General features: G+C 37.3%; 2 protein-coding genes across 14 annotated transcripts in view; one reads left to right on the top strand and one right to left on the bottom strand.

The window, feature by feature from the left end:
* TUBE1 (tubulin epsilon 1) overlaps positions 1–9,087 on the top strand; it is a 16,109-nt gene extending 7,022 nt beyond the window's left edge. For 4 of the 6 annotated variants that reach the window (XM_073893793.1, XM_025864377.2, XM_073893794.1 and 1 more), the window contains 7 exons: positions 1,205–1,326; positions 3,274–3,461; positions 3,678–3,853; positions 4,665–4,805; positions 7,105–7,245; positions 7,827–8,001; positions 8,317–9,087. In XM_073893793.1, the coding sequence (XP_073749894.1) occupies positions 1,205–1,326; positions 3,274–3,461; positions 3,678–3,853; positions 4,665–4,805; positions 7,105–7,245; positions 7,827–8,001; positions 8,317–8,475 (1,102 nt within the window). In that variant the 3' untranslated portion in view covers positions 8,476–9,087. Of the gene's footprint in view, positions 1–1,204; positions 1,327–3,273; positions 3,462–3,677; positions 3,854–4,664; positions 4,806–7,104; positions 7,246–7,635; positions 8,002–8,316 lie in introns of those variants that run through there. The other 2 variants (XM_025864387.2, XM_073893796.1) reach the window with 2 other exon arrangements.
* The window catches only part of CCN6 (cellular communication network factor 6), a 25,178-nt gene extending 378 nt beyond the window's left edge, over positions 1–24,800 (bottom strand). The window contains exons 1-7 of one of the 8 annotated variants that reach the window (XR_012378534.1): positions 24,594–24,795; positions 18,749–19,046; positions 15,160–15,402; positions 11,818–12,011; positions 10,429–10,742; positions 5,132–5,408; positions 866–921 (exon numbers count right to left, since the gene is read on the bottom strand). Coding sequence is in view for 5 of the 8 variants with exons in the window: in XM_025864420.2 (XP_025720205.1) it covers positions 10,461–10,742; positions 11,818–12,011; positions 15,160–15,402; positions 18,749–19,046; positions 24,594–24,641 (1,065 nt within the window). In the remaining 3 variants the exon portion in view is untranslated. Of the gene's footprint in view, positions 1–631; positions 922–4,821; positions 5,409–6,654; positions 6,673–10,428; positions 10,743–11,817; positions 12,012–12,191; positions 12,339–13,235; positions 13,300–15,159; positions 15,403–18,748; positions 19,047–24,593 lie in introns of those variants that run through there. The other 7 variants (XR_012378533.1, XM_025864416.2, XM_073893797.1 and 4 more) reach the window with 7 other exon arrangements.

Here is a 24,800-nt window from a genome sequence, read left to right as displayed (position 1 = left end):
ATAATACTAGTAACAAATTTTTAACTAGTTTTATAAACTGTTCTCTTACCTATATTATATGACTCTCTCAAGTTCTCCAGCTGGTCAGACTTGAATGGACTGATAAAGAGGTGCAAGCCAGACCAGTATCCCAGCATTTAAGCTCAGCCTAAGGCTATGTTTAGCTCTTAAATTATATACCTGTTCTCCTTAATGGGGTAAAAAGCTTTAACAGTGATCATTTGAAAATTTACATTGAGACTGTTTTTGCTGTTTTTTAAAAATTAAGTAGCTTCTTATTATTTGCAAGTCTAATATTTACTATTTTATCTATTTGTAGTCTGTCTCTCAGGTTCCTAATGTGTAGTAATATCATTTTACTAAAGCATGAATTTACTGGGTCCCTGGCTGGCTCAGTTGGAAGAGCGTGCAACTCTTGATCTCAGGGTCATGAGTTCGAGCCCCACGTTGAGGGTAGAGATGACTCTAATAAATAAACCTTTAAAGTATGAATTTACATTTTGCATTCTTAGAAATCCATCTGGGGAGAACCAGCCACTAAATGAATTCAACCGCCCACTTAACTGGCTTTTCACTAATTGTGTAACCTTTTCTGTAATTTTTTGAGTTACACAACCGTGGACGTCATTCATTCATTTTCTCATCAATTTTTAATGCATCAAAGGGCTCCTTGCAAATTTGATTAATCAAAAAGGCTTGCAGAGCCTTATGAGTATCAGTTTTCTATTGTGTATCATTTCAACTAATGAAAACATGGTGTGACCAATGTTTTCGCCTATATTAAACCAATATGTTAGTTCAAAACTTTTTATTTTTAATGTCTTTCTAGTTGACCACATTCTGCTTTTTAATATGTAAAACTTACTGTGATCAGAGTTCATTTTAAATGGAGATGAGAAAAAATTATGTAAAGTCTTATACCTAAAAAAAAAGAGAAGATAAATTTAGAAAACCATAGCTTAATATCCATTGATAATGAGCTATTTTATCAGGATATTTGAGGATTATAGATCTTTATATTTGTTACATTTTCTATCTAGTATCTCTGAAATGTCACAATATGATTTATACATATGAAACAAGAATTAATATAGTAAAAATGCTTTTTCAAGTTTTCTGTAGTCTTTTCATTTAGATCAGAAATAATAAAATCTTGAAGTAATAAATGCCAGGGTGTTTTTGTGATTTATATTCTTTTTTTCAGGGCTGTGGGGCACAAAGTTTTTGGCAGTCTTTATCAAGAACAGATTTTGGAGAAACTCAGAAAGTCGGCAGAGCACTGTGATTGTTTGCAGTGTTTTTTTATAATACATTCCATGGGAGGAGGTAAAGTTACTCACTCATTTCCCTGTAATAATGTGACAGTGTAAGTGGGAATTCATTTTGCAAACAGTAATCTGTTTTCAGACCTATGCTTAATAAAGGTACAACTTTTAACACTGTATGTGATTGAGTATATATATAACTGCTTCTTACTTTAAATTCTTGTCAAATTTTGTTGCTATTACCATTGCTTATAAATTGAAGGCCTTTTAAGAGTCAGTACAACTGAATCTGAAGTTTTTTCTTCTTCCACTTTTAGTTTCTTTTTTAAAATTTCCAGCTGCATTTCAGTACATGAGAGCTTTCTGGGAATGCTGACTTTCTCCTAAAGTTTGCTTGTGTAGTCTCGTATCCCACCTAGAAGCTAAGTGTTTCTGGTTTGTTCATAGGTACCCTTGCTAAGAAATATCAGTACTCTTTAACTGCCTTCCCAACCTTTCTTGTGTCCAATAAGAAATATAGATAAAAGAAATCCTTTTAGTCAGCTCCTTTAAATCATTACTTACATAGTAATTACCTTGACCTAGAATAAATGATCTGTATTGCTTTCTTTCCCCAGGGAAGCCTGTACCTTGCAAATGAAGTATTTTGCTCCTCTGTTTTATGAAATAGAAACATACCGTATTTTGCTAATTTCCAATAGGATTAGTGAGTTTTAAAAGAAAAATTTGCCATGCTATTTTTCTCCAAGCTCGGATTAAGATTTTATATTCAGCAAGTTCTATAAATTGATTTTTATATGTATTATTCAATGTGATAACATTTTAAAATTAAAGTTATAATTGTTATGTAACCATGCCTTTAGAGGACCATCATAATCATTAAATTAAGAAATAAATTTTCTTTGTACTAATATAATTAACCTGCAGGTTTGGATAAGTTTTCAAAAAACCAATTTGATTTATAGTTCATTATGGTGCCTTTTTTAATCCCTCTGTTACTCAGAATCTCAGAAGACTATACTCATAATTCACTGGCAAAAATAAATAATAGTGAAGGTTAAAAATGGTCTCCTGTCCCACATCTAAATCCTAGTCTCTCTCCTCACGGGTAATCAAGTTTGCCTATGTCTATATCCTTCCAGATATTTTCTATGCCTTTAAAAGTGCGTGTGTGTATTTTAACATAAGATCATGCAATGCATATTATTCCAATATTTTTTCACTTTATGTCTTTCCCAAATGCCTTTCAGTATCTTCTCTGTCTCCTAGAATTCAATTGTGTTAATATATAAAAATTTTTGAAGTTCATTTTCCATTAGTGGATGTTAAGTTGTTTATGGTATTTATTATTGCAAACAGTCCCCACTTGAACATCTGGTACATAACATTTCTGCTCATTTATGCCTCTATAGCTATAGGTAATATTCCCAAAAGGAAAATGGGACCAAAGAATATGTACATTTTAAATTTTGATTGATATTATTAAATAGTTTCCTGCATTATTTCACCAATCCATATTATCAGAAACAATGCATACACAGGTTTATTTCCCCACACTTGTCACTAACAGTATTATAAAACATTAATACATTCAAAATTAGATTGTTTAAATTTGGATTTCTTTGATTAGAAGAAGAGTTGAGCATCCTCACTTCTATGCACCATTTATTATGAATTACATATTTACATACTTTACCCATTTTTCTGTTGTATTACTCATGTATTTTTGGTTGTTGATTTGTGAGACCTCTTTATTAAAGAAATTTAGTCCATCATATGTGTTGGAGATTTTTTTCTTAGTTTGCCTTTTTCGTTTATAGGTTTTATATATGTATGTGTTTCTATGTTTAATTTTTAATGGAATCAAAACTGTCTTCTATATAATGCTCTGGTTTTTAATGTATGTTCCTACCCAAAAAAGCCATAAAATTCCAAGTTCCTCACAATTTTATTTTGAATCATTTATGCTGGGTTTTTTTGTTTTTGTTTTTGCAATTTTAATCCTCAGGAACAGGATCTGGACTAGGCACATTTCTTTTAAAGTTGCTTGAGGATGAATTCCCAGAAGTATACAGATTCGTGACATCAGTTTATCCTTCTGGTGAGGATGATGTCATAACCTCACCTTACAATAGCATCTTGGCAATGAAGGAACTTAATGAGCATGCAGACTGTGTGTTGCCCATTGACAACCAAGTAAGAAATAACATTGTAATTTATGAGTATTTAAACATTCAGTCTTGTGTTATGCTTATATGTGCATAGGAAACATTCTCTTCACTTTTCAGCCTTCCTATCTAAGAGGAGAAATAAGTTTAAATTGTTTTTCTTTCTCTTCTTTCCTTCCTGGTAAAATGTCATCTATGTCTGCTCTTGTTAATAGCTTCTCTCCCAATATTTTTCCTTTAAAAGTCTTTATTTGACATCATTAGCAAAATTGACCTCATGGTGAATTCTGGAAAGTTGGGCACAACTATAAAGCCAAAGAGTCTGGTTACTTCAAGTGCTGGGGCTGTTAAAAAGCGGCACCAGAAGCCCTTTGATGCAATGAACAACATTGTGGCCAATTTGCTGCTGAACCTAACAAGGTAATCCTATTAATTGCAAAACTTAGGACAGTTTAAAAACTTCACTTGGCCTCTGATGATCCTTGCAGTAGCATTTTTGTGGTAGCATTTTTCAGTTTTCCTAAGTCACAGGAGCTTCTTTTTATTTTATTTTATTTTATTCTGTCTAGCGTTTTCAGATCTTGGAGTGATACACCAGAACTTTCATTTCTATTACTACAAAGCATTTTCCCAGGTGCATTCCAGAGAATATTAATAGGTGTTAAATGAAAAAAGTTTGTCACAGATAAACACTTGAGAACTTGGTTAGATAACAGTAAGCATATTTTCTTTGCTGTAGACTGTCCTCATCTTTTAAAGCAGCTAATGTTTACCTCCTTATTGTTAGTTGGTCCAAAATATATCCTTGACTTTGATCTAGAGGATTGCTTTGGCATTATTATATTCCAAATTATAGAGCACATTAGGCAGACCCTTGAAGAATTTAGTGAAGTTTATAGACTTATTAAATATTGACCTGTATGTGTTTAACTCAGTCTGTTTTAAGTAAGATATTTTTATATGTGTAATGTGCAACATGATAGTGTGTTGGTTACACGTCATATAATCCACAAATAAGAATTGCTATAGATGTTGTGTGTTATATTTTAACTACCTTTATACATGATATTCATGATACTAAATATCACTAATACAGAAAAAAGGAGCATATATTCTCTACTGAAGAACAGTGTACAAAAGGATTTAAGAATGCCTGCTGAATAAAGCTACATTCAAAGTATAAAATTTTAACATTAAATTTTTTTCTCTTGCTTTAATGTTAATTTTTTAGCTCTGCAAGGTTTGAAGGGTCCCTTAATATGGACCTTAATGAAATCAGCATGAATTTAGTTCCTTTTCCTCAACTGCATTATCTTGTGTCAAGCCTAACACCTCTATATACACTGGCAGATGTTAACATTCCTACCCGAAGGTAAGATGCAGTAACTTTATTCTAATGACTTGATAATTTGAATTACTTTTTTAAAAAAAATTTTGTTTAAGTTTGTAGTAACTCTGGGTATTTTTTCGTGTCATTTTCTTTGTGTCATTTTCATTTTTTGAATCCTTTATTTTACAAGTCGTTGTTTAAAAAGTGAATATTAAACCATTTGACATTAAATCTAAATTTTTAAGCTAATGAAATTCATAAAGATTTGGTTTTTATTGAAAAAGATTTCAGGGCTTTGAAGTCTGACATACTTAAGTCTGAATGCTAATTCTGTCAGTAGCTATAGGACCTTGGGCAGGTGGACTTACCTCATACCCTTGTTGGGTATATTAAATAAGAGTATCTTTAAAGCTCTTATCACAGTCCAGCACCATAGAAGGCTTTCCAGTGTTACTGTTTATGGTAGCTGCTATATATAATTTCCAGAACACCTTGTTTTGTAACTGTGTGTCATTTATAAGCATAAAACTTAGTCTACTTAACAAAAAAATGTAGTTGAAAAATATTCTGAGCATATACAGTGATAAGCTTGAAAAGGTCCCACTGGCGTCCACAGTTGACTGAGGGAAAAGGTCCTGTCAAACTCTGTAAGAGGAAAGTATGTAAATGATAACCAGATTAAAGATCTTTTCTATAGTTTAAATTTTGGCAAAATAACAATTCTACACTGTAAATGTCACAGCGCTATTACCTTTTATTTAAGCTGTTAACAAATAAACAGTTATGCCAACTAATAGATAGGACTCTTTCTGCATGGAATGCTGATGACCTTAAGTTAAGCAACTGGCATTGTATGTGGAACATGGTAATCATTCACTAAATGTTCACTGTTATTATCAGCCCCGCATATTAAAAATTAGTGTATTTAAATAAAATGTGGACACATAGAATGTAAATTGGTGCTAAACTACTTATTGCACAATAGTGATAGTCCAGACATTTTTACATTTAAAGTTAATTCTTAAAAAATAAAGACAGGGAATTTCTAATTAAGTTCAGCATAAAGAAAAAAATGTCTGACTTGGTCCTTCAACCTGAATGTTTCAAAGCCAATTAAACTTCTTTCAATTCTGCTTTTGGCATATTTTGATAAAAATTATACTGTTGCAGCATTTTGTATTCATATAATCATAATTTGTTACAAAGGTTTATTTTTAAAATGTGTTTGTGAAAATCTTTAAATGGACTTTAAAGATTTTATACTCTTAGGGAACTTGGCACAGTGTTCTTTGTGTTCTTTTTTCCCTTTTTTTTCTGCTGTACTATAGATATTTCAGAGGCTGTCATATCAGCACATGAACACGTTTATCTATCCTTGAGTAAAATAATTTGTTTTAAAATTGTACTATTAAAAGTCAGTTTTAAAACTCTTTAATATCTTATTAGTAGTGAGAATGGTTTTTGTTGTACCTTTTATTAATGTCAGTCCTGTACCTCATCCCATTTTTATCACATGAAAATAAGCACATATGAGAAGTGTGTATATGTTTATTGAAATTCCATTATTTCTAATGTAAATAAAGATAAGTATCCCAAAATTATACATAGCTCCTTGCTAGTTTTTATATTTTGCAGCAGAGGATAAATCAAGAATGAGTTTGCCCACTTGTTGTATAGTGGTTCTTATCCTTTTCTGGGTTTCCTTAACTCCATAAAAATGCCCAAAAGCACATATACACCAAAATTTTGAACACAGTAGCAGAGGATTTACGAACACCCCACAGCTCACCATTCCCTAAAGGAGTTTTCTATTCTTCTTGCTGTCACATAACCAAGATCGAATGTAAGCTCCAGTAAAGTAGAAATGTTTGTTGTTCAGTGCTGGGTCTCTTGCACTTAAGAGTAGTGCCTGGCACATAGAAGGCATTTAGTAAATATCTGTTGAATGAGTAGGTAACACTGTGATTTCTGCAGCTCTTCCCAGACATGATATAGATTCAGCACACAGAATCTAGAGTTATCTAGGGAACCTAATTATATTTGTATTGAGTTAAGTGGGATTTAAGAACCAGGCTGGGGCTATATTAAAGACCCAGGATCCTGTATATTAATAGATATACGTATGTTGGCACCTTTTTCTTCCTCTCTAAATAAAGGATAAAAGATGTCCTCCTCTCTTCTCATATTTCTCATCAAGATTGTTTTGAGAAAATGATAGCTGAAGTGTAGAAGGTGTTTGTATGTGAAGTTTATTTACCTGTAGGTGACTATCTTTGTACTTTGTAGTTCTACATAGAAGAAATAATATTTTGTATAAACAGTGATTCTTTCATTGTTCTAGGTTGGATCAGATGTTTTCAGATGCCTTTAGTAAAGATCACCAGCTAATTCGGGCTGACCCCAAACATAGTCTCTACCTCGCCTGTGCCCTTATGCTTAGAGGAAATGTACAGGTTTCAGATCTTCGCAGAAATATTGAAAGGTTTGATTTTATATTTTCATGGTAATTTATGTGTACTACTTGTAACAGTGTAGCATAGTAGTTCACATGGCCTCTCTTCGAATTCTAGCATTGCCACTTAACTAAAGGGTGACCTTGAGCAAACTACTTAGCCTTATTTTTCTCAAATGTAAAATAAGAATAATGGTACAAAATTGTTATTTTTGAACAGTGAATGATATAGGAAATACTTTATTTTCTGAAAGTGTTCAGAAAATTTAACTGTTTTATTACTACCACTACACTGCTTCTAAGTTTATGTTTTACTATTTTTTGACAGTCTTTTTAGGAAAACTACTCTATTGAATTACAAAGTAAGGAAAATTATAATTTTTTTTAATTATAATATTGTCATCTCTTTTTCATCCCCAGATTTAATGTCCTCCTAACTAAATGTCCCTTAGCTCACTGTCAGACTGTACCATGATACTGCTAATAGTAAAAAGTAGGTAACTTATGTTACATACTGAGCAATTAGAATGGTACCATCAGTAATGTCTGCTGCCATATATGGCAGATACATTCAGTACCTTCATTCTCACCATTGGGTTTTTGTATCTCAGATTAAAACCTTCTCTACAGTTTGTCTCCTGGAATCAAGAAGGCTGGAAAACCAGCCTGTGTTCAGTACCTCCTGTGGGCCATTCCCATTCATTATTAGCTCTAGCAAATAACACATGCGTGAAGCCTACCTTCATGGAACTGAAAGAGAGATTCATGAGGCTCTACAAGAAAAAGGTAATTATCAGTACACCTTTGTAACTATCTGTGTTTATTTTGGCTATTTAAGATGTCTTCTCACAAATTACACTATCACAAATCAAAGGCAATCCTGACTGCTCTATTCACTGTACTGATTATAACTGAAGAGGAGAGGTTTACTCAGACTATCTAAAGGAGAAATCTCGTGAGTTTATGGGATTTGAGTTCTCCTTTCTCTTGTAAAGCTGAGTGAAGTATCACTTTAATAAAGAATTATTTATGTTTTAGGATAGTTATTTATGTATTAAATTTTCTGAAAATGGTCAACGTTATCCAGTTTTTTATTTATAGGCTCATCTTCATCACTATCTACAAATTGAAGGGATGGAAGAAAGCAGTTTCATGGAAGCTGTGTCATCTTTATCAGGGCTCATAGAGGAATACAACCAACTGGATGCCACGAAAAGCATGCCTGTGGAAGATTTTCCTAGACTAAGCATAGCTGTGTAAAAAAGAAACCCCAAGACACAACTTTTACTTTTCTTAATTTTACACTGGATTTTGTCACCTTTTCTGTTTCAGAATTTTTGTGATTCAGAAAACCCAGTTTGCACTTTTCCTATTAGAAAGCATTTTGTCTTAAAAAAAAAAAAAAAAGATTTTCATTTCATCACAAAAAAGATTTTCATTTCATCACAATTTGTGGGTGATACCAGTCTGTGAAATTAGTGAAGTCCTACTACCTTAACTTCAAACATGTGTCTTCAGGAAAATAATTTATAGTCTCTTATTTAGGCATTAATACAATGCAAGAAAAATCTTACAAGGTATATTTTTATATTTATTTATAATTTATTTTTTATATTCTGTTTAAATTCTCCTGATTTTTTAAAAGCAAGTACAAGGAGTATTAGAACACAATATAAATACTTCTATGTAATACCCACTAACTTTTCTAGGATAGGTTTTATTACAACTATGAAGGAGGTTTTGTTTCTTTGGGTAACCACGTTTGCACTCAAAAGAATCAAAATTACACTTATTTTAACATTTATATATATTATCTTTAAATATAATGTTTTATTAAACCAGTTGATTTCATAATAATAAATGTCCATATTTTTAAACAGTATTGCTTGTTATTATTGGTTTTGCTTGTCACCATTTATATAAGCAAACAGAACATTACTTAGCTTGACATCTTCCAAACTTCACGGGAAAATGGCTGTAATAGTCTAGTGAACGTGTTCCAGTTATTATAATCTCCAGTTATAGTTTTAACATTAATTTATCTTTAAATACAATTTATATTTTAAATCCAGAAGCGGATTTATCACTTAAGGAAGTAATTTTTAGGAACAATTTATTCTCAAGCCAAAATAATCTTTGCTTTCTTTAGTGCTAAGTTATTTTCTTTCCTTTTCAAAGTAAGGATACTGCTCTTGATCTTTATCTTGGAAATTTCATTTTTTACAATATTTGGTATAAAAACTTTTAGATTACACTTGTCAATAATGGCCAAATTATCTTAGAAACTTCATTTTGTACAGTATTTGGTATAAAAACTTTTAGATTACAGTTGTCAGTAATGGCCAAAGAAGTTCTGTTTTCTTCTTTCAGAAGAAATCTTAATAAACTGATACTCAGGATAGGATAGTGGAAATTATATTTGCAGTTTAATTTATCTTATTTAAGAATTAAACCCAGAATCTTGCTCACCATGTAGTGATGATCATCTGATGGAATCCTGGCTACATTGTCAAAGTACAGATAAAGTTTTAAAAAAAATAAAGTTTTAAAAAAGTTCTACTAAACTTTTACACATCTTCAACAAAGTATTACAGATTATTTTATAGAATAAAATGCTTTCTTATAAATTGTATAATTTTTCCATTATGTATGGAATATGTAGATGGAAGCAACTATCTGTGTATTTCATAATTATACATTTAAAGTAAGAGCTCACTTTTAAGATTTTTAAGACATATATATATGTGTATATATATATATATATATATAGTTTTTTGGGTGCAAAAAAGGTTTTATTAAAGCTCAGGGACAAGACCTGTGAGCAGAAAGAGCTGCACCAAGTTTTACATGTATTTTTAAGAGAACTTTTTTTTTAAGATTTTATTTATTTATTTGACAGAGACCTACCAAGAGCAGGAACACAAGCAGGGGGAGTGGGAGAGGGAGAAGCAGTTTCCCTGCCGAGCAGGGAGCCTGATGTGGGGCTCAATGCGGGGCTCGATTCCAGGACCCTGGGATCATGACCTGAGCCGAAGGCAGACGCTTAACAACTGAGCTACCCGGATGCCCCAAGAGAACCTTTTTAATAACTTCTAATGCCTTAAATAGAGTCATCTGAGAGTAGGTAGGTATTCTTCCCTTTTTTAAACCAATAAGGTAGATTTGCCACCCTTTTAAAACCACTCTAATTTTCTAATGTAATGACATGATTACCTGAACTTAACTTTTCCCATATATACTAGGTTTTATAGGATCTTGAGGTCAGAAAACATATCTCCTGGATCTCTGCAGTTCCTTTGGCATACACAAGATGTAATCCACAGCATCTTCCATTTAAATGACCCTTCGTTTGGGCAATCAAATTGAATGGTAATCATTTTAGACTTATTAGGGACACAGCATCTCTTATCCAAGCATACTCCACAGAAAGTGGGTTTATAACTCTGAGTGCTTGAGCATCCAGAAAAGACAAATTTTTCAGCTTTGAGGAGTTGGAAAGTAGGTTGGCATGTTTTTCCTTTGGGGATCTGAAAAGGTACGTAACATTAAGAAGTCATTCTTTAATTTGGTTACAACAGTTTAGAAAAGTGATACTCTATATAGAAACACAAACACAGAGATAAATTATTTCTGGGGCATTAATATTTCCCATTTAGTGACTTTCAGCACTCTCTTTTCTACCTTCGAAATCCCCTCGCCAGAGATCTGTCCTCCCTGTTCTTGTTCCATCATCATAAAGGACCCGCTCCCCAGTCTTTTCTGTTATCCACTCTTCACTTAGTTCCACGGTTTCCACAATGAAAATTTCTGTCTTTTTTAATATCAAGGGCCATGTCTTATTAAATGTTTATTTACCTAAGACTTAGCAAATTCCCTAACGCAGCTCAGACAGTTTTGAGTGGATAAATAAATGAATACATATCTTAATCCCTTTAAAATTGAGTTGTCAACTTCTTAATATGATAGGGAATAACGTGGAGATGAGAAGCCTTTTAGCATTCCTAAAACTTACTCTTGAGACCGTTATCATGCCTTGTCCTAGAAGCAAGACCAGCTCTAGTTATACCAAACAAGTCTAGAGTAAATATTTTGTCACAGTCCTTTGGCAAGTTTACTATCGAAGCACAGAGCATTTTGGACTTGGTTTCCCCCTCCAGCTTGATAACCAAGATCAGAATTTCTCTGATGTTCACAATGTCTGTTTTTATAATTACGATGTAGCAACCAAAATCTTTTATCCATTGCCTTGATTCCACTACATAAAATTAATATATTTTTTAAAAGAATCTGAAAAGGATCAACTTTTAAAAAACATGTATGTTGGGTGTACCAGAAGAAATCAGGCTGATCAAGACCCACACTGTTAAGTTGTTAGAGTATCTTGAATCAGCAGGGTAACATTACCTCTCCGCTTGGTAAGATTTTCCCCATGAAGTGCAGTTAGATTAATCTTTGTTCTCCTCTGAGATAGTTTGGGTTACAAATGAGGTGATTTTATTTTTATAAGAATCACATACCATCTATCCCTCTAAAACACATGGGCACTTTTCAGGAGTCTCTTAATATTGAATTATAATGAAGTTAAATCTAATTAAATGTTACCTTTACTCTCTTTGATATATTACTGTCACAAGGTTGAATGTAACACAGTCTTCTCTCTTTTCTCATTTCACAGTTGCTATTTTCATTGGTGACCCGATCAGATATTCCCATCCCACATGTTCTGGAGCAAGGTGTCCACTTTGTTGCTTGCACAAGACATTTTCGTTTCCAAACAAGTGGGAGATTCCTATAAGCTAAAATAAAGGGGGGAAAGTACACGGGTATACATATATGTACTCATGTCGATAGGCCACTTTTAATCATTACTTTTCAGCTAATATTTAATAGATCAGAACGTTTTATGTAATGTAACTCAGCACAAAATAAGCTTAAGGTCTAATTCATCATTCTCTTTTTCCCGCTTTCCAAATTACCTTTCAATCAAATGTGACAGTCCAATGTCTTAGGAAGAATAAAAATATCTTTGAAAATCTGAGTAGATGCATCCATTTGCTTCTGCTTAGCTCATCTAAGGAGTAAACTACTGTGTTTTCTCTGGTTTTTGCCTCTTGCTGGATATTCTTTTCAACAATGAAACAGACATTAGTAGGATTAAGGAGTTCAAGATATTAATCAGAACAATGTCTTAATGTTAAATTTCATATTATGTTAAAATCTAAAATACAAAAGTTATATTTGAGAATAAACTATTGAGGTCAGTTATTTTTCCTCCCCTTATTTTAATCTAGTCTTTTAGAAAATTCTCTACATTACATTGAACTAATCAAAATAATCATATACTAAGTCATGGCAAATGTGTAATCTATTTTATTCATTCAGCTTAATTGCTACATTCACTATGGTATCAGGCCCATTGTATTCATTCCATTGGCTAGCCATTTCAAATCAGTTCTAGAAAAAGACATGGCAAAGGAAAAGATGGATAGATCTCTGGGTGGCTGGGTAAGTTGGTGGATAGATGGAGCCCCCTCCACTGATTCCGGCTTAGCAGAAGGGAGGAGAAGGGGATGAATAATGAGAATACAATGAGTGCATAATAATTCTTCCATCTTATAAATCCACTGGGAGCTTCTTGTTCTGCTCATGAATGAATCAGACCATTGCTTCATTTTAAACAAACTACATATTGGTTTATTGTCTCAAAGTATTTCCTTAAGGTTAATATGCATCCCAAAATGGATTCTTGGAATAAGGTTGTGATTTGAGTCTGCAGTTGAACATAGCAACTGGCTACATTACTTCAAAATGCCAATTTAAAACTCTGAAAAGATACTCCCCACCCCACCCCACCCCACCCCACCCCCACAAAAACTGCCTTCTTAATAGGAAGTATCAGTCACTTTGAAGTATCTGCTGTCTTGGAATAAAATGATACTTTACTGCTTTCGGTGTTATTAGAATAGGATCTTGCAATTGCACAAGGAACTGAGGGAGAGGAAGCAGAAACATGAAGATACCTGGAAGGTAGACAACAGTTTAAAGACCTCAATGCAGGAAGCAGATTAAAAGCACGGCACGCATCTGCAATAAATAAAGGAAGGTTAGATTATCATATTACCAATAACCCCCTTAAAGTTAAGCCAAGAGCTGCAGTTCAGGAATTTAACATTCATTAAAAAGCAAGAAAACTAGAAGAGCTTTTAAAGAGTTTATTTAGTATTTGGTGAGCAGTGAGGAAAGCATAGGGGCATTATGTCACTGCATGCTTCATACGGAGCAAACAAAGGCTAGATTCCAACCACAGGCTGTCTGGAATTAAGTATATAAATTACTACCACAAATATACCTTAAAGTGTGTGTTTGTCATTGTGCTTAATTTTAAAAACCAACTTCTGTTTGGGCCCATAAACACAGCTTCCAAGTTAAGCAGAGGAGAGACTTTAGACTGAACATACAGTTCCTCTGAAACCTATCTAGGCCTATGATCTCAACTACCAAGAGCACAGTGGCAGATGTTCTCGTTTTTTGTAGCAAAGCATTAACCACTAAGAATGACCATCTAACACCCCCTCCAACCAGGTTCCGAGTGAATCATCTGGAACTGCTCTACCTCCACAAAGGAGACTACTGACTGAACTTGATCCAGAGGGCTTTACTTGTGGAAGCTGTTGGGCTAAGGTGAGGTTCATGCATGGGTCCCAAGAACTCACACTGAGTCCCTCAGATCCAATGCAGAAAATCAACTGTTCCTGTACATTTTGAAAAAAAAGAACAGTTTGGCTTATAATTTGAGAGGTTTTAGAGCATTAGTAGTGTCTTGCTATTAGCTGAAAAACTAAGTATGGTAAATGCAAATTCACCACACCCTGTTAAATTATTTTCAAATTAATTGGCTTAATGGAAGTCTCTGAGAATGTTCCTTTCATAGAGTTAATTTTTAGATATCTAAAACTCATTTCTCTAATGATAGGTGCTTTTATTAAATACCCACATAACAGAAGTGAACTTAGGATTTTTTAGTGTAGGTGAATATCCCTTCTGTATCTCCATGGTACCTTTCATTTCCTAAGCTCTAAATTTCATTAAAAAGGCATTCTTGATTTCTGGTTGAAAACACAGAGGTGTGAATAATAACCAGGCATGAATACTGACCCTTCTGAGTCTTCCTCATCTGTGCTTCATTGGTTGGTGTTTTTGAAACTCCTGTCCCCAAAATGCCCTGGCACTTAAATAAGATATTAACTTAGAGCTGAAGAGAGTACAGCCTTTATGCATATATGGACACTCACCGCAAATGGCCGGTGCTCAAGATGAGTGATGAGTCTCATTATAGGTTTCTGACTACTCACATACCTGGGGAACCTACTTTAAAACACCTGTACGTGTGTTGATTTAGAGAGTGGTTGGTGACTGGAGAGCCTCATTCCCAGAGGATAATCTTATGTCAGCAATTTTCTGTTTTTAGAAACAATATTTACAAATTCTAAACATATTCTTAAATATTTTTAATCAGTAGGCTTCCATTTCTGCTTTCATCATATAGCAAAGTTGCCTTTGAAAATTTTGGGGACTGGATGGTTTGCACTTCTTGCCCATAATACAACAATACAAGTAAAAGTTTTTCCCAGGGTGCACGTGAACAATAAATAGTTGGCCAACTTTCCTGAGAAGGGGCTGAGTGGGAATGAGCAGAGGCATAGAAGAGTTTTTCTGACCCAGCAGAGCTTTTAAAAACTGGAAAAATCTAAAACATTACGAAGTTTCCTTTTGAGATACTTAGAATATACCTCTCTGAGGCAGACTGAGTAATGGCACAGCCAAACTAAATCTCACATTTACCACTAATCAATAAGTGCTTACTGAGTACCTGTGTTACATCAAAGGAACATGAAAGAAAATCACGAGAAGCCATACATGAAAATTAAATATGCCTCTAAGCACCTGGCATTGTTTTGTAGGTTGTTGAAAGCTGCTGTTGGAATGGTCCCAGGCCACAGTTGGATTGATCAGACTTCTTTCTACCTTTAGCCCCAGAGCAGTGACTGTCAGCCGGCTTTGGTATGAACAGAGGTGTGCATCCAATGGCTCCACTCACACAGAGGCAGCTAAACTGGGGGTTGGGCTGAAAGACTTGGCCATTATGATAATGTACCCCGTTGAACTCGCATCCCACAGCTATAAGGTCTGAAAAGAGAGAAGAGCAAAATCACCAAAGAAGCCATAACGGATAGTCCAGACCTCCCATGATAAACCACAGAGTAAATGGCTATCTCCTTCATGAGGTAGCGTTCTCAACTTCTGAGGCCCCATCTGGAACCTCCTTTTCAGAACATCTATAAAAGGTGAAAATTAGACATTTTCATTTTATTGTAGGCCACTGGCCCCAGTTGGTCACTTTCAGAATTAAGACCAAATGCAGGCCCTATTCTATCACTGTGAGGATAGCAGTGAGGTAACGACTGTAAGTCTGAGAGATCGGGTGGTGGCAGGTAAGAGGTGTCCCCAGCTGTCCAACAACAGGCAGGGATATATTCGTAGGAGATGAGACGACATGAATGGTTGAAGAAATTATAATTGGTTTAATTACAGTACTCCAGGGTAACTAATTATTTTCTTTCGTTAAGAGAATCGGAGGACACTTTCACTCCTCTGAGAGGCATTCTTGACCTGGATCAACAGTTTTCAGAAGTGTGACCCCTTGGGTCTCCTGGGAATACTGAGGCCCTTTCGAGAGCATCTGCAAGGTCAAAACTCTTTCTCAGAATACTAAGAGGTGCCTGTTTTCACTGTGTTGATATTTGCACTGAAGGTACAAAAGCAATGGCAGCTACAACTGCTGCTGGAACCTCAGCGTGAAGCAGACCATACAGGGTCATCACTGTATTTTTGCCTTGCCACTGCACTTGTCCATAAATGTACTTTTGGGGGAAAAAAAAGCTAGTTTTACTTAATAATGTCCTGACAGCACGGTAAGAATTACTAACTTTATTAAATCTTAACCATCAAATATATGTCTTTTTAATATCCTGTGAGACAAAATAAGAAGTATTCATAGAGCATTTCTATAGATATTCTATCATCTTGAGGAGAAGCACCTATTCTATTGCTTGAGTTTTGGGCTGAACCAGCCACTTTTTCAGTAGGAATTTCACCTAAAGAAATGACTGACAGAGAAGCCATGATTACTCAGGCACTTGGCAGACGTTTCCTTGAAAATCAACAGTGAGCCTGTCACTTCAAGGAAAACAACTTTCTGGCCAATGACAGAATTCAGGCTTTCAAGCCAGAATTAGAATTTTGGAAAACCTGTATCCACCGCTGAGCTCTTTATAGCTACCCAATATGCAGACTTTTCTGATCATATTAGTATTAACTAATGTGATTTTTAAAAATATTATATAATTAAGTATATCAATATTTGGAACATCTACATAACCATTGTTCCAAACTAGCATTTTCCAAATAACCAATGCAAGGTATTACAAAATTATGTATGAGTAAAAGACCCTTTCCAAGTAGGTCTTGGATAGACCATTTTATTGTCACAGTTTGACAAGTTCATTGATACGGTTGCAGAGTCCATGATGCAGCTAATTTTCAAGAAATTAGCACTTCTCCAGTTTTAATATCAAAAAGAATATTCACAATTATCTGAAAATTCTGTTAAAATATTCCTGCCTTTTCCAATGACCTATCTGTGTCAGGCTGGATTCCCTTCATAGATTTCAACCAAAATAACATACAGGAATAGATTGAAAGCAGAAGCAGATGGGGAAATCTATCTTCTATTAAGCTGGACATTAGAGAGAGGTGCAAAAATATAAACCTACTTCATTCTTCTAATTTTTCCTTTGTTTTGGAAAATATTTTTTCATAAATATATTCCCACCAAGCTGCAATGAGTTTCCTATTTTTAAATGAATTAGTATTTTTAAATTTCTAATCCATTTAAATACCAATAGAGAAAACCCACATAAACAAAAGCTCTTGGGGTCTTCATTAATTTCTAAGGGGGGGGGTCCTCAGACCAAAGTTTAAAAATCATCGTTCTATATCACAGATCAGAAAATGTTCCATAAAGAGCCAAATAGTAAATATCTTAGCATTTATAGACCATTGGGGTTTTGTCGCAGCTACTGGGCTCTGGACCATAAAGCGGTCATAGACCATATAACTAGATGGTGTGGCTGTGCTCCAATAAAATGTTATTTCCAAAAACAGGCTCTGGGCCCGAATATAGCCCCTGGGCCATAGTTTGTGACCCCAGTTAGAGGTCATCGCCACCCCCATCTTCATGGCTACCTCTGTTAAAATACTCACCACATTGTATGTGACATCACATGTGGAAAGATCTGACACAATAAACTTTGACTCTGTAAGGGCAGGGCCTATATATATATTTTTTTTCTTTGTTTTCTCCCCAGTTGCTGGTCACAGTGCCTGCCGTGGTAGTGGCTGCTCACTACGTGCTTGTTAGGTTAATAAAATAACGTGCCCAGCACCGTTTGGGAGAAAGAGGTATCGTCATGCCAGAGTCTGATAGGACATGTTTTCCCTGTTAAATTTTAATAATAGCTAACATTTTTAGGAGTCTACTGCCGACCAGATATTCTGCTAAGTGTTTGGGGTTTTGTATCCTTATTTCATTTGCTCCTCCTGGCATTTCTGTAAGGTAGGAAGTATATATGACGTAGGTCACTCAGCATATAAAGCCCACAATTGGAACCCAGCGTTAGTCAGCACTAAACAGGGTATCAGGCTATCAAACCTGAACGCTCTACACATTCGGTCCACGCTCACACCCACACTTCCGGGAGTAATTTGCCTGCCCACACAGTCTTTCCTACAGACTGACTAAAATGTCCAGCTGACATGCGTATTTCTCTTCCCTTGGAAATTTTCATTTTAATCCCAGGTAAATCAGGATCCTGAATTGCCGTCGAGGTGTAGATTTAGAGGGTCTCAAAGTGTCTCCAGAGCTACAAGCCCCTCAAACTGAGGGTCAGGCTGTGATTTGGAGTAGCCCCCTCACCTTCCTTTTTACACATCTGCTTCAGCTAAAGAGTACAGTGACTTGCTGGTTATCTGGAAAGGCTGAGATGGAAGCAGGATGTCTGCATACTAGATACACATCCTTACGTCTGAAGCGAGATTAGTTTTTAGTTACAGAGAAGGCTAAATTCAGACTGCGTTTGACCGCAGTTATCAAAAGCTGTCACTGTGTGGCGCTGTTAGAAGTCAGACTCGATTTACATAATCTTTGCTATTGTTCTCCCTAAAAGCAATCACCTAAGAATAACTACAAGATCACTTCAATGCAATATAAATAACAGGGGGTTCTGACCACGTGTAAACATCTGCCAGTGTCCCATGCTGTCCACTGTGACAAAGCCGGTCCCGCCGGTGTGTGAAAACGAAACCCACCTCACATGTGGCCTAACTCAGCTGACTATTCCACAGGGACAACGACAGGAGAAGAACTGCCGCCCAGACTCGAGCGTCTCCCGCGGTCCGAGCAGGAGACACTTACGCGCGCACACTCCGGTCTCGAACCGAGGCCTGTCGGCCGAGTAGTCACAGTACAGCCCTTTGTGGGGGTCACAGAGGTCGGCTTCGTTGCAGATGTCCCCCGGCTGTTTGGCACAGATCTTACAGCACCCGCAGCCGTCCCTCAGCAAGCTCACTCCAGGAGGGCAGCTGGGCTTCTGACGAGGGCATTTACAGGGCCAGTGACAAAACTGTCTGCGAGGCTGCACTTCCGGTTCCTCTCCGGGCCTTCCTTCCGGCGCCCTGGCCAATGGCCCGCCGCCCTGCGCCCTGCAGCAGAACTTCAGTGGGTAACACAGGTGCCATTAGATTACTCAAACTAATTTCAGAGATTGCTAGAAATAGAAGCCTTCCCCTAAACGGGTAGGATACAGTGAGGTGAGTTGTGATAATATTTATCAGTATCTGACCCCATCCATCTTTCCTTGAACCTTTCTTCACTCAGCTTCCAGCACATCACTTTCTTCCTCCTCTCTACTCGCTAATGGCTCTTTCTCCGTGTGCTTTGCTGGGTTCTTTGCACGCTCTTCAACCCTAACTGGAGCCCCCTGTGGTGAATGAATACCTCCCAAGGCTCTCCCCTCACTGTATCTCGTATCTCCTGCCACATCTCCCTTCTGGACTCCGATGCAACCTGCCAGATCTCCCTGTGGAGATCTGATAGGCTTAGCAAGCTCAACGTGACCAAAACAATCTCCCAAGTTTCCCTCCCCATCTACTCTTCCACGCACACCCCCGCTTGAGCACCCGCCAATTTCATTTTTTCAGAATACCTTGGGGTGCGGTTCCCCTTGATTCTTCTGTCACATTTCACATCCCACCCCATCAGTAAATCCTGTTGGTGATATCTTTAAAATGTACCCACTCTAATCATTTCTTAGCACCCCCACTGCTATGCTAGTGATCCAAGCCACTATTATTTCTCACCTTAGAGGATTATAATAGTCTCCTAAAGGTTCTCCTTGCTTCCCTCTTTGTCCTCTATGTCCTCCACCCGGCAGAATGGTTAAAATAAAATAAGCTACAGCCCCCGTAGCTAACAATACTATTATACACTTAAATTTTGCTCAGAGAGTAGACCTTAGGTTAATTGTTCTTACCACACACAAAGAATAATAAAGGGGACAGGAGGAAACTTTGAGGGGTGATGGATATGTTTATGGCTTGGGTAGTGGTGACGGTTTTATGAGTATGTACTTATCCCAGAGCTTATCAAATGGTATACATTAACTATGTATATCTTTTTACAATCATACTTTAATTCCTGTCACTCCTTCCTCAGAAGAGGTGGCTTCCTCATGGCTTCCCATTTCAGTGTAAAAGCCAAACTACCAGGCTCAGTCGGTTAAGGGTCTGCCTTCAGCTCAGGTCATGATCCCAGTTTCCTAGGATTGAGTCTCGCATCAGGCTCCCTCCTCAGTGGGGAGTCTGCTTCTCCCTCTCCCTCTGCCCCACCCCCCTGCTCATGCTTGCTCACCCTCTCTCTCTCTCTCTCTCAAATAAATAAATAAAATCTTAAAAAAAAAAAAAAAAAAGCCAAACTACCCTCTAAGGCCTGCACACCCACTGGCTTGCTTCCCTCCACACCACACCCACCTCCTTCTTTGAACACTCCAAGCCTGCAGGTACCTTCGACCCTCACTCTTTCACTTGCTTGGGTCTGTGCTCACATTTATCAGTGAGTCCCTTCTTGACCACCCTTTATAAAACAGCACCCTGCCCCAGCCTTTTCCCCATAGACGTTCTTACCACCTATCTTATTGCTATATGTTCTACTTGTTTATTTTCTGAAGCATGCATCAAGAATGTGAGCTTCTTGAAGGGCAAGTTCTTTGCTGAGTGTCTGTCTTATCGCCTGTAATAAAACGTATTGAATGAAAGAACATGGGACCTCCTATGTGCCAAGTGCCTTATATGATTACATCACTGAACCTTCATAAGAATAGTGGGGAGCAGTTATTATCCACCTGTAATAGGCATAGTAATTCTCCCTTCAAAAATATCTGTGTTCCATTCCCTGGAACCTTATTAACATGTTACCTTACAAAGCAAAGGGGATTTTGCAGATGCAGTTAAAAATCTTGAGATGAGATTATCCTGGATTAACCAGGTGGGCCCAGTGGAACCATAAGAATCCTTAAAAAGGAGAGAGGCAGGGGCCGCCTGGGTGGCTCAGTCGGTTAAGCAGACTCCTGTTACCCCAAATATGACTTACATTTGGACTAATTGGTGTTTCGTGACCTTAATGTATTGCTTTTCGCCCTCTGCACACTGTCTCTTAGCAATCTCGTCCACTCCTTTGCCTTCCATTTCCACCTTGTGCAAGCTTCAAAACTAAATTTTCCTCTAGGATTTCTCCACTGAGCTCTAGAGCCATATAGCTCACTACCTACTGGACATCGCCAGTAGAATGTCCTGTGGGAAAAGCTCATTTCCCCAAACTCATCATCCCTCACCCACCTCTGCCCCTTTGGACAGCTTCTTCCAAGTTTGGAGTTAGGAAGCCAGGAGTCATCCAGGTCATTTTCCTCTTCCTCACCTCCAATTGAGATAATTAAGATAATAACTAAAGTACCTTCCTCACCTCCCAGATAGCCATTCAGTGACTAATGCTTAGTGTCCTCATATTCCTAGAACTAGTCGGTGTTTCGCCGTTTGCACTGCTACTGAGTATGATTGCGACACGTTCCTTCCTCGAGAATGACTTCCCAAATTAATCTGCCACATTGCTGCTGGAGGGATCTCTTTAAAAAACATATCTGATTCTACTACTCCTCTCCTTAAAGCCCATGAGTGGTCCCCTACTGGTTACACTGTGCAGTCCGAAATTATAAGCATGCTGTCTAGAGCCTGTGCTGGTTTATGCCTTCCTCTCCAGACTTCACCCTCAATGCACTCTCCTCTGCACCTTGCTGCTTACTGGACCCAGGTCAGTTTCCTCCTCCATGCTTTTCCTCATACGGCTGCCTCTTAAGGAAATGCCTACTCTTAAAACTGCCCACCTGGGGACACCTGTTTCTCTTTCCAGTCTTGGAACATTTCTATATAATCTCTGAGGCCACAGGGTAGCACTGTTGAAAACCAAAGATAAAGAGAAAACTTTGAAAGCAAAGTGAGAAAAAAAAAAAAAAAGCATTACCTACAAGAGAATAACAAAAAGAATGAGATCTGACTTCCCATCAAAAGGAGACCACAGTGTTCTTCAGTAGGTGCCTCAGATATAGCCAGACAATAGAATATTATTCAGTGCTAAAAAGAAATGAGCTATCAATCCATGAAAAGACACACGTATTACTAAGCGAAAGAAGCCAATCTGAAAAGTCTACATATTGTTTGATTCCAACTACATGACATTCTGGAAAAGGGCAAAACTATGGAGACAGTAACAAAATCAGTAGCTGCCAGGTGTTGAAGGAAGGGGTAAACAGGTGGCACACAGAGGATTTTTAGGGCATCAAAAATACTCTATGATACTATAATGGTGGATATATGTCATTATACATTTATCCAAACTCATAGGATGTACATCACCAAAAGTGAACCCCAAGGTAAACTATGGACTAGGTAATAATGTGTCAGTGTAGGTTCATCAGTTGTAACAAATGTACCATTCTGGTGGATGATGTTAATGGGGAAGCTATGAATGTGTACGAGCAGGTGGTATACCGGAAATCTCTGTACCTTCCTCTCAAATTTGCTGTAATTTTTTTTTAAGATTTGTTTACTTATTTGGGAGAGATAGAGCACAAGTGGGAGGGACAGAAGGAGAGGGAGAGAGAATCTCAAGCAGACTCCATGCTGAGCACAGAGCCCAATACAGGGCTCGGTCTCATGACCCTGACATCATGACCTAAGCAGAAACCAAGAGTTAGATGCTTAGCCACTGCAACACCCAGGTACCCCTCAAACTTGTTGTGATCTTAAAGCTACTCTAAAAAAAAAATTAAGTCTTTAAAAAAAAAAAAAAAAAGGAGGAAGAGGAGAACAAGACCCAGTGCTGAAAGGGGCTGGGGAAGGGGACTGTCAAGCCGGTATTCTATCTCCAGTGAAACTGTCTTTCAAAAGAGAAGGTGAAATTAAAGCCATTTCCAGTTAAACAAAAACTGAGAGAAGTTATTGCTGGCATACCTGCCTCACAAGAAATATTAAAGGAAGATCTTCAGTCTAAAGGAAAATTACAAGAGATAGTAATTCAGAAATACAGAAAGAAATGAAGAGTCCCAGAAATGGCAAATAGTGGGAAACTATGAAGAGATATATATATACATATATATATTTCTTTTTTCTTCAGACATTTTAACTGTTTTCAAAGTCAAAATCTCAGAACAACAAAACAGTCAGCAGACTCTTTTGGTGCAACAGAAAAGAAATGGAACAGAATTCTTTTGGTACACCCAACAGGCTCTTTTGGTGTAGCAGAAAGGGTTTTGAAACCAGAGCTGAGCTTTGGTATAGCTCTCTCTACATACAGAGTGATCTTCGATGACTTTCTATCATTTATTTGATCTTCGAGCCTCAATCCTCCTCTGTAAAATGGGATTATTAATATCCACCTTATAAGGTTATTTTGAGGATTAAGATAATAACTAAAGTACCTAGCACAGTGCTTGGCATGTGGCAGATGTTCAACGAATGGTAGGTATTCTTCCCAAAAATTCATAATGGCAAGAGTAAGCAAAATAATACTTTCTTGTTGCTGTATTTTAGCACCTTTTTATGTTCGTTTGTTTTAATTGTGGACACATCTCTCTATAATGGAATATTTGCTGTTTGGGAATACCTTGTAGACTTTCCATTCACAACAATGATAGGCCTTTTCTCAAGAAGGGTGGACTGGGAGATAGGTAGCCCCATCTCACTTCTGCTGGGGAAATGTGCCCTCCACATAACAGTGGAAATAAACTGTACCACCAGCATTCTTATTAGGATTCTTTTATAATCTTAGATCTCTCCGTATAAAATACAACATATTTCATCTCTTGTTTCCTAAAATACAATTTACTGGCCTAATCAACTGTTAACTCAAAGACCCGTCCCAGGTTTTCCAAATCACCAGAAGGTTTCAAAAGCTCCATCCTCTGTGCAAGCAATAACCTCCACCGTGTAAATAAATCCATAAATAAGTCACCCTCTTTTCAGCTTCTTGGTAAAAAATATTAAGACAATGAATTGCTCCTATTAAATTAAACTTCCCTTTGGTCTGTTGCTTGAACTATTTCAAAGTCTTCATGGACTTGATTCCCTTTCGTGAAAAGTGAGAAACACATGATTTGAGAAAAGACAAAGCAACAGAATGTTTTAAAAATATAAATGTGTATCCGAAGTGCTCCTCTCCAACAAGAACAGGCTTAACTGAAGAGGGTTGTCAGAATCAATTTTTCCAGTGGCTGTCCGCACGTTTTGCACACAGCCATGGAAAGCTGAGCCCCAGTGTGGGGCTCAGAGGCACCGTTCACCACGCCCGCACCAGGCAGGCCTGCGCCTCCCAGTTTCGTGGTGTGTGTCCCAGTCCACTCAAAAATACACATTATTCCAGTCTGAGAGCTGTTCAAACATATCGAAAGTAGGATTTAGTGCCATTACCTGAGAGGGAGAAATGTTTTCCACTTCTTTCCTGAAGCTAATAAACTAAAACCCAACTTTCTTTGGAGAGGAAAATGGCTCCCTGTTGGGTATGAAGTCTTTCCACAAAGAATTTACCCCACACACACACACACACACCCCCACCCCCGCCTCCCCCGTCGTCTTCTTCCTTTTTCATTTCTGGCCTGAAGAAATACGGAACCGCCGCAGCCTCCCGAGGGGAAGCAGGAGGAGCGGGAGCTTACCTGCGCCAGAGCAGCGCCCAGCAGCGTGGAGAGGAGGAGCCCCGGCATGTTCCCCAGGAGCCGGCAGCAGGGACATAGGAGGCGGCTCAGGCCCCGCACAAAGGGCCCCTGTGTCTCCTCAGCAGGACACACACGCCTCCACCTCCCACGCCACCGACTTTGTGCTCACACTCTCAGCCTCTGCTTTCGCTCTCAGGCATCTGCTTT

This window comes from Callorhinus ursinus, unplaced genomic scaffold (genome assembly GCF_003265705.2).
Source record: "Callorhinus ursinus isolate GAN/ISIS: 27379988/994484 unplaced genomic scaffold, GSC_fseal_2.0 scaffold6, whole genome shotgun sequence".
Lineage (NCBI taxonomy): Eukaryota > Metazoa > Chordata > Mammalia > Carnivora > Otariidae > Callorhinus > Callorhinus ursinus.
Note: the sequence above shows the minus strand (reverse complement) of the source record. Positions and strands in the feature narration are given on the sequence as shown.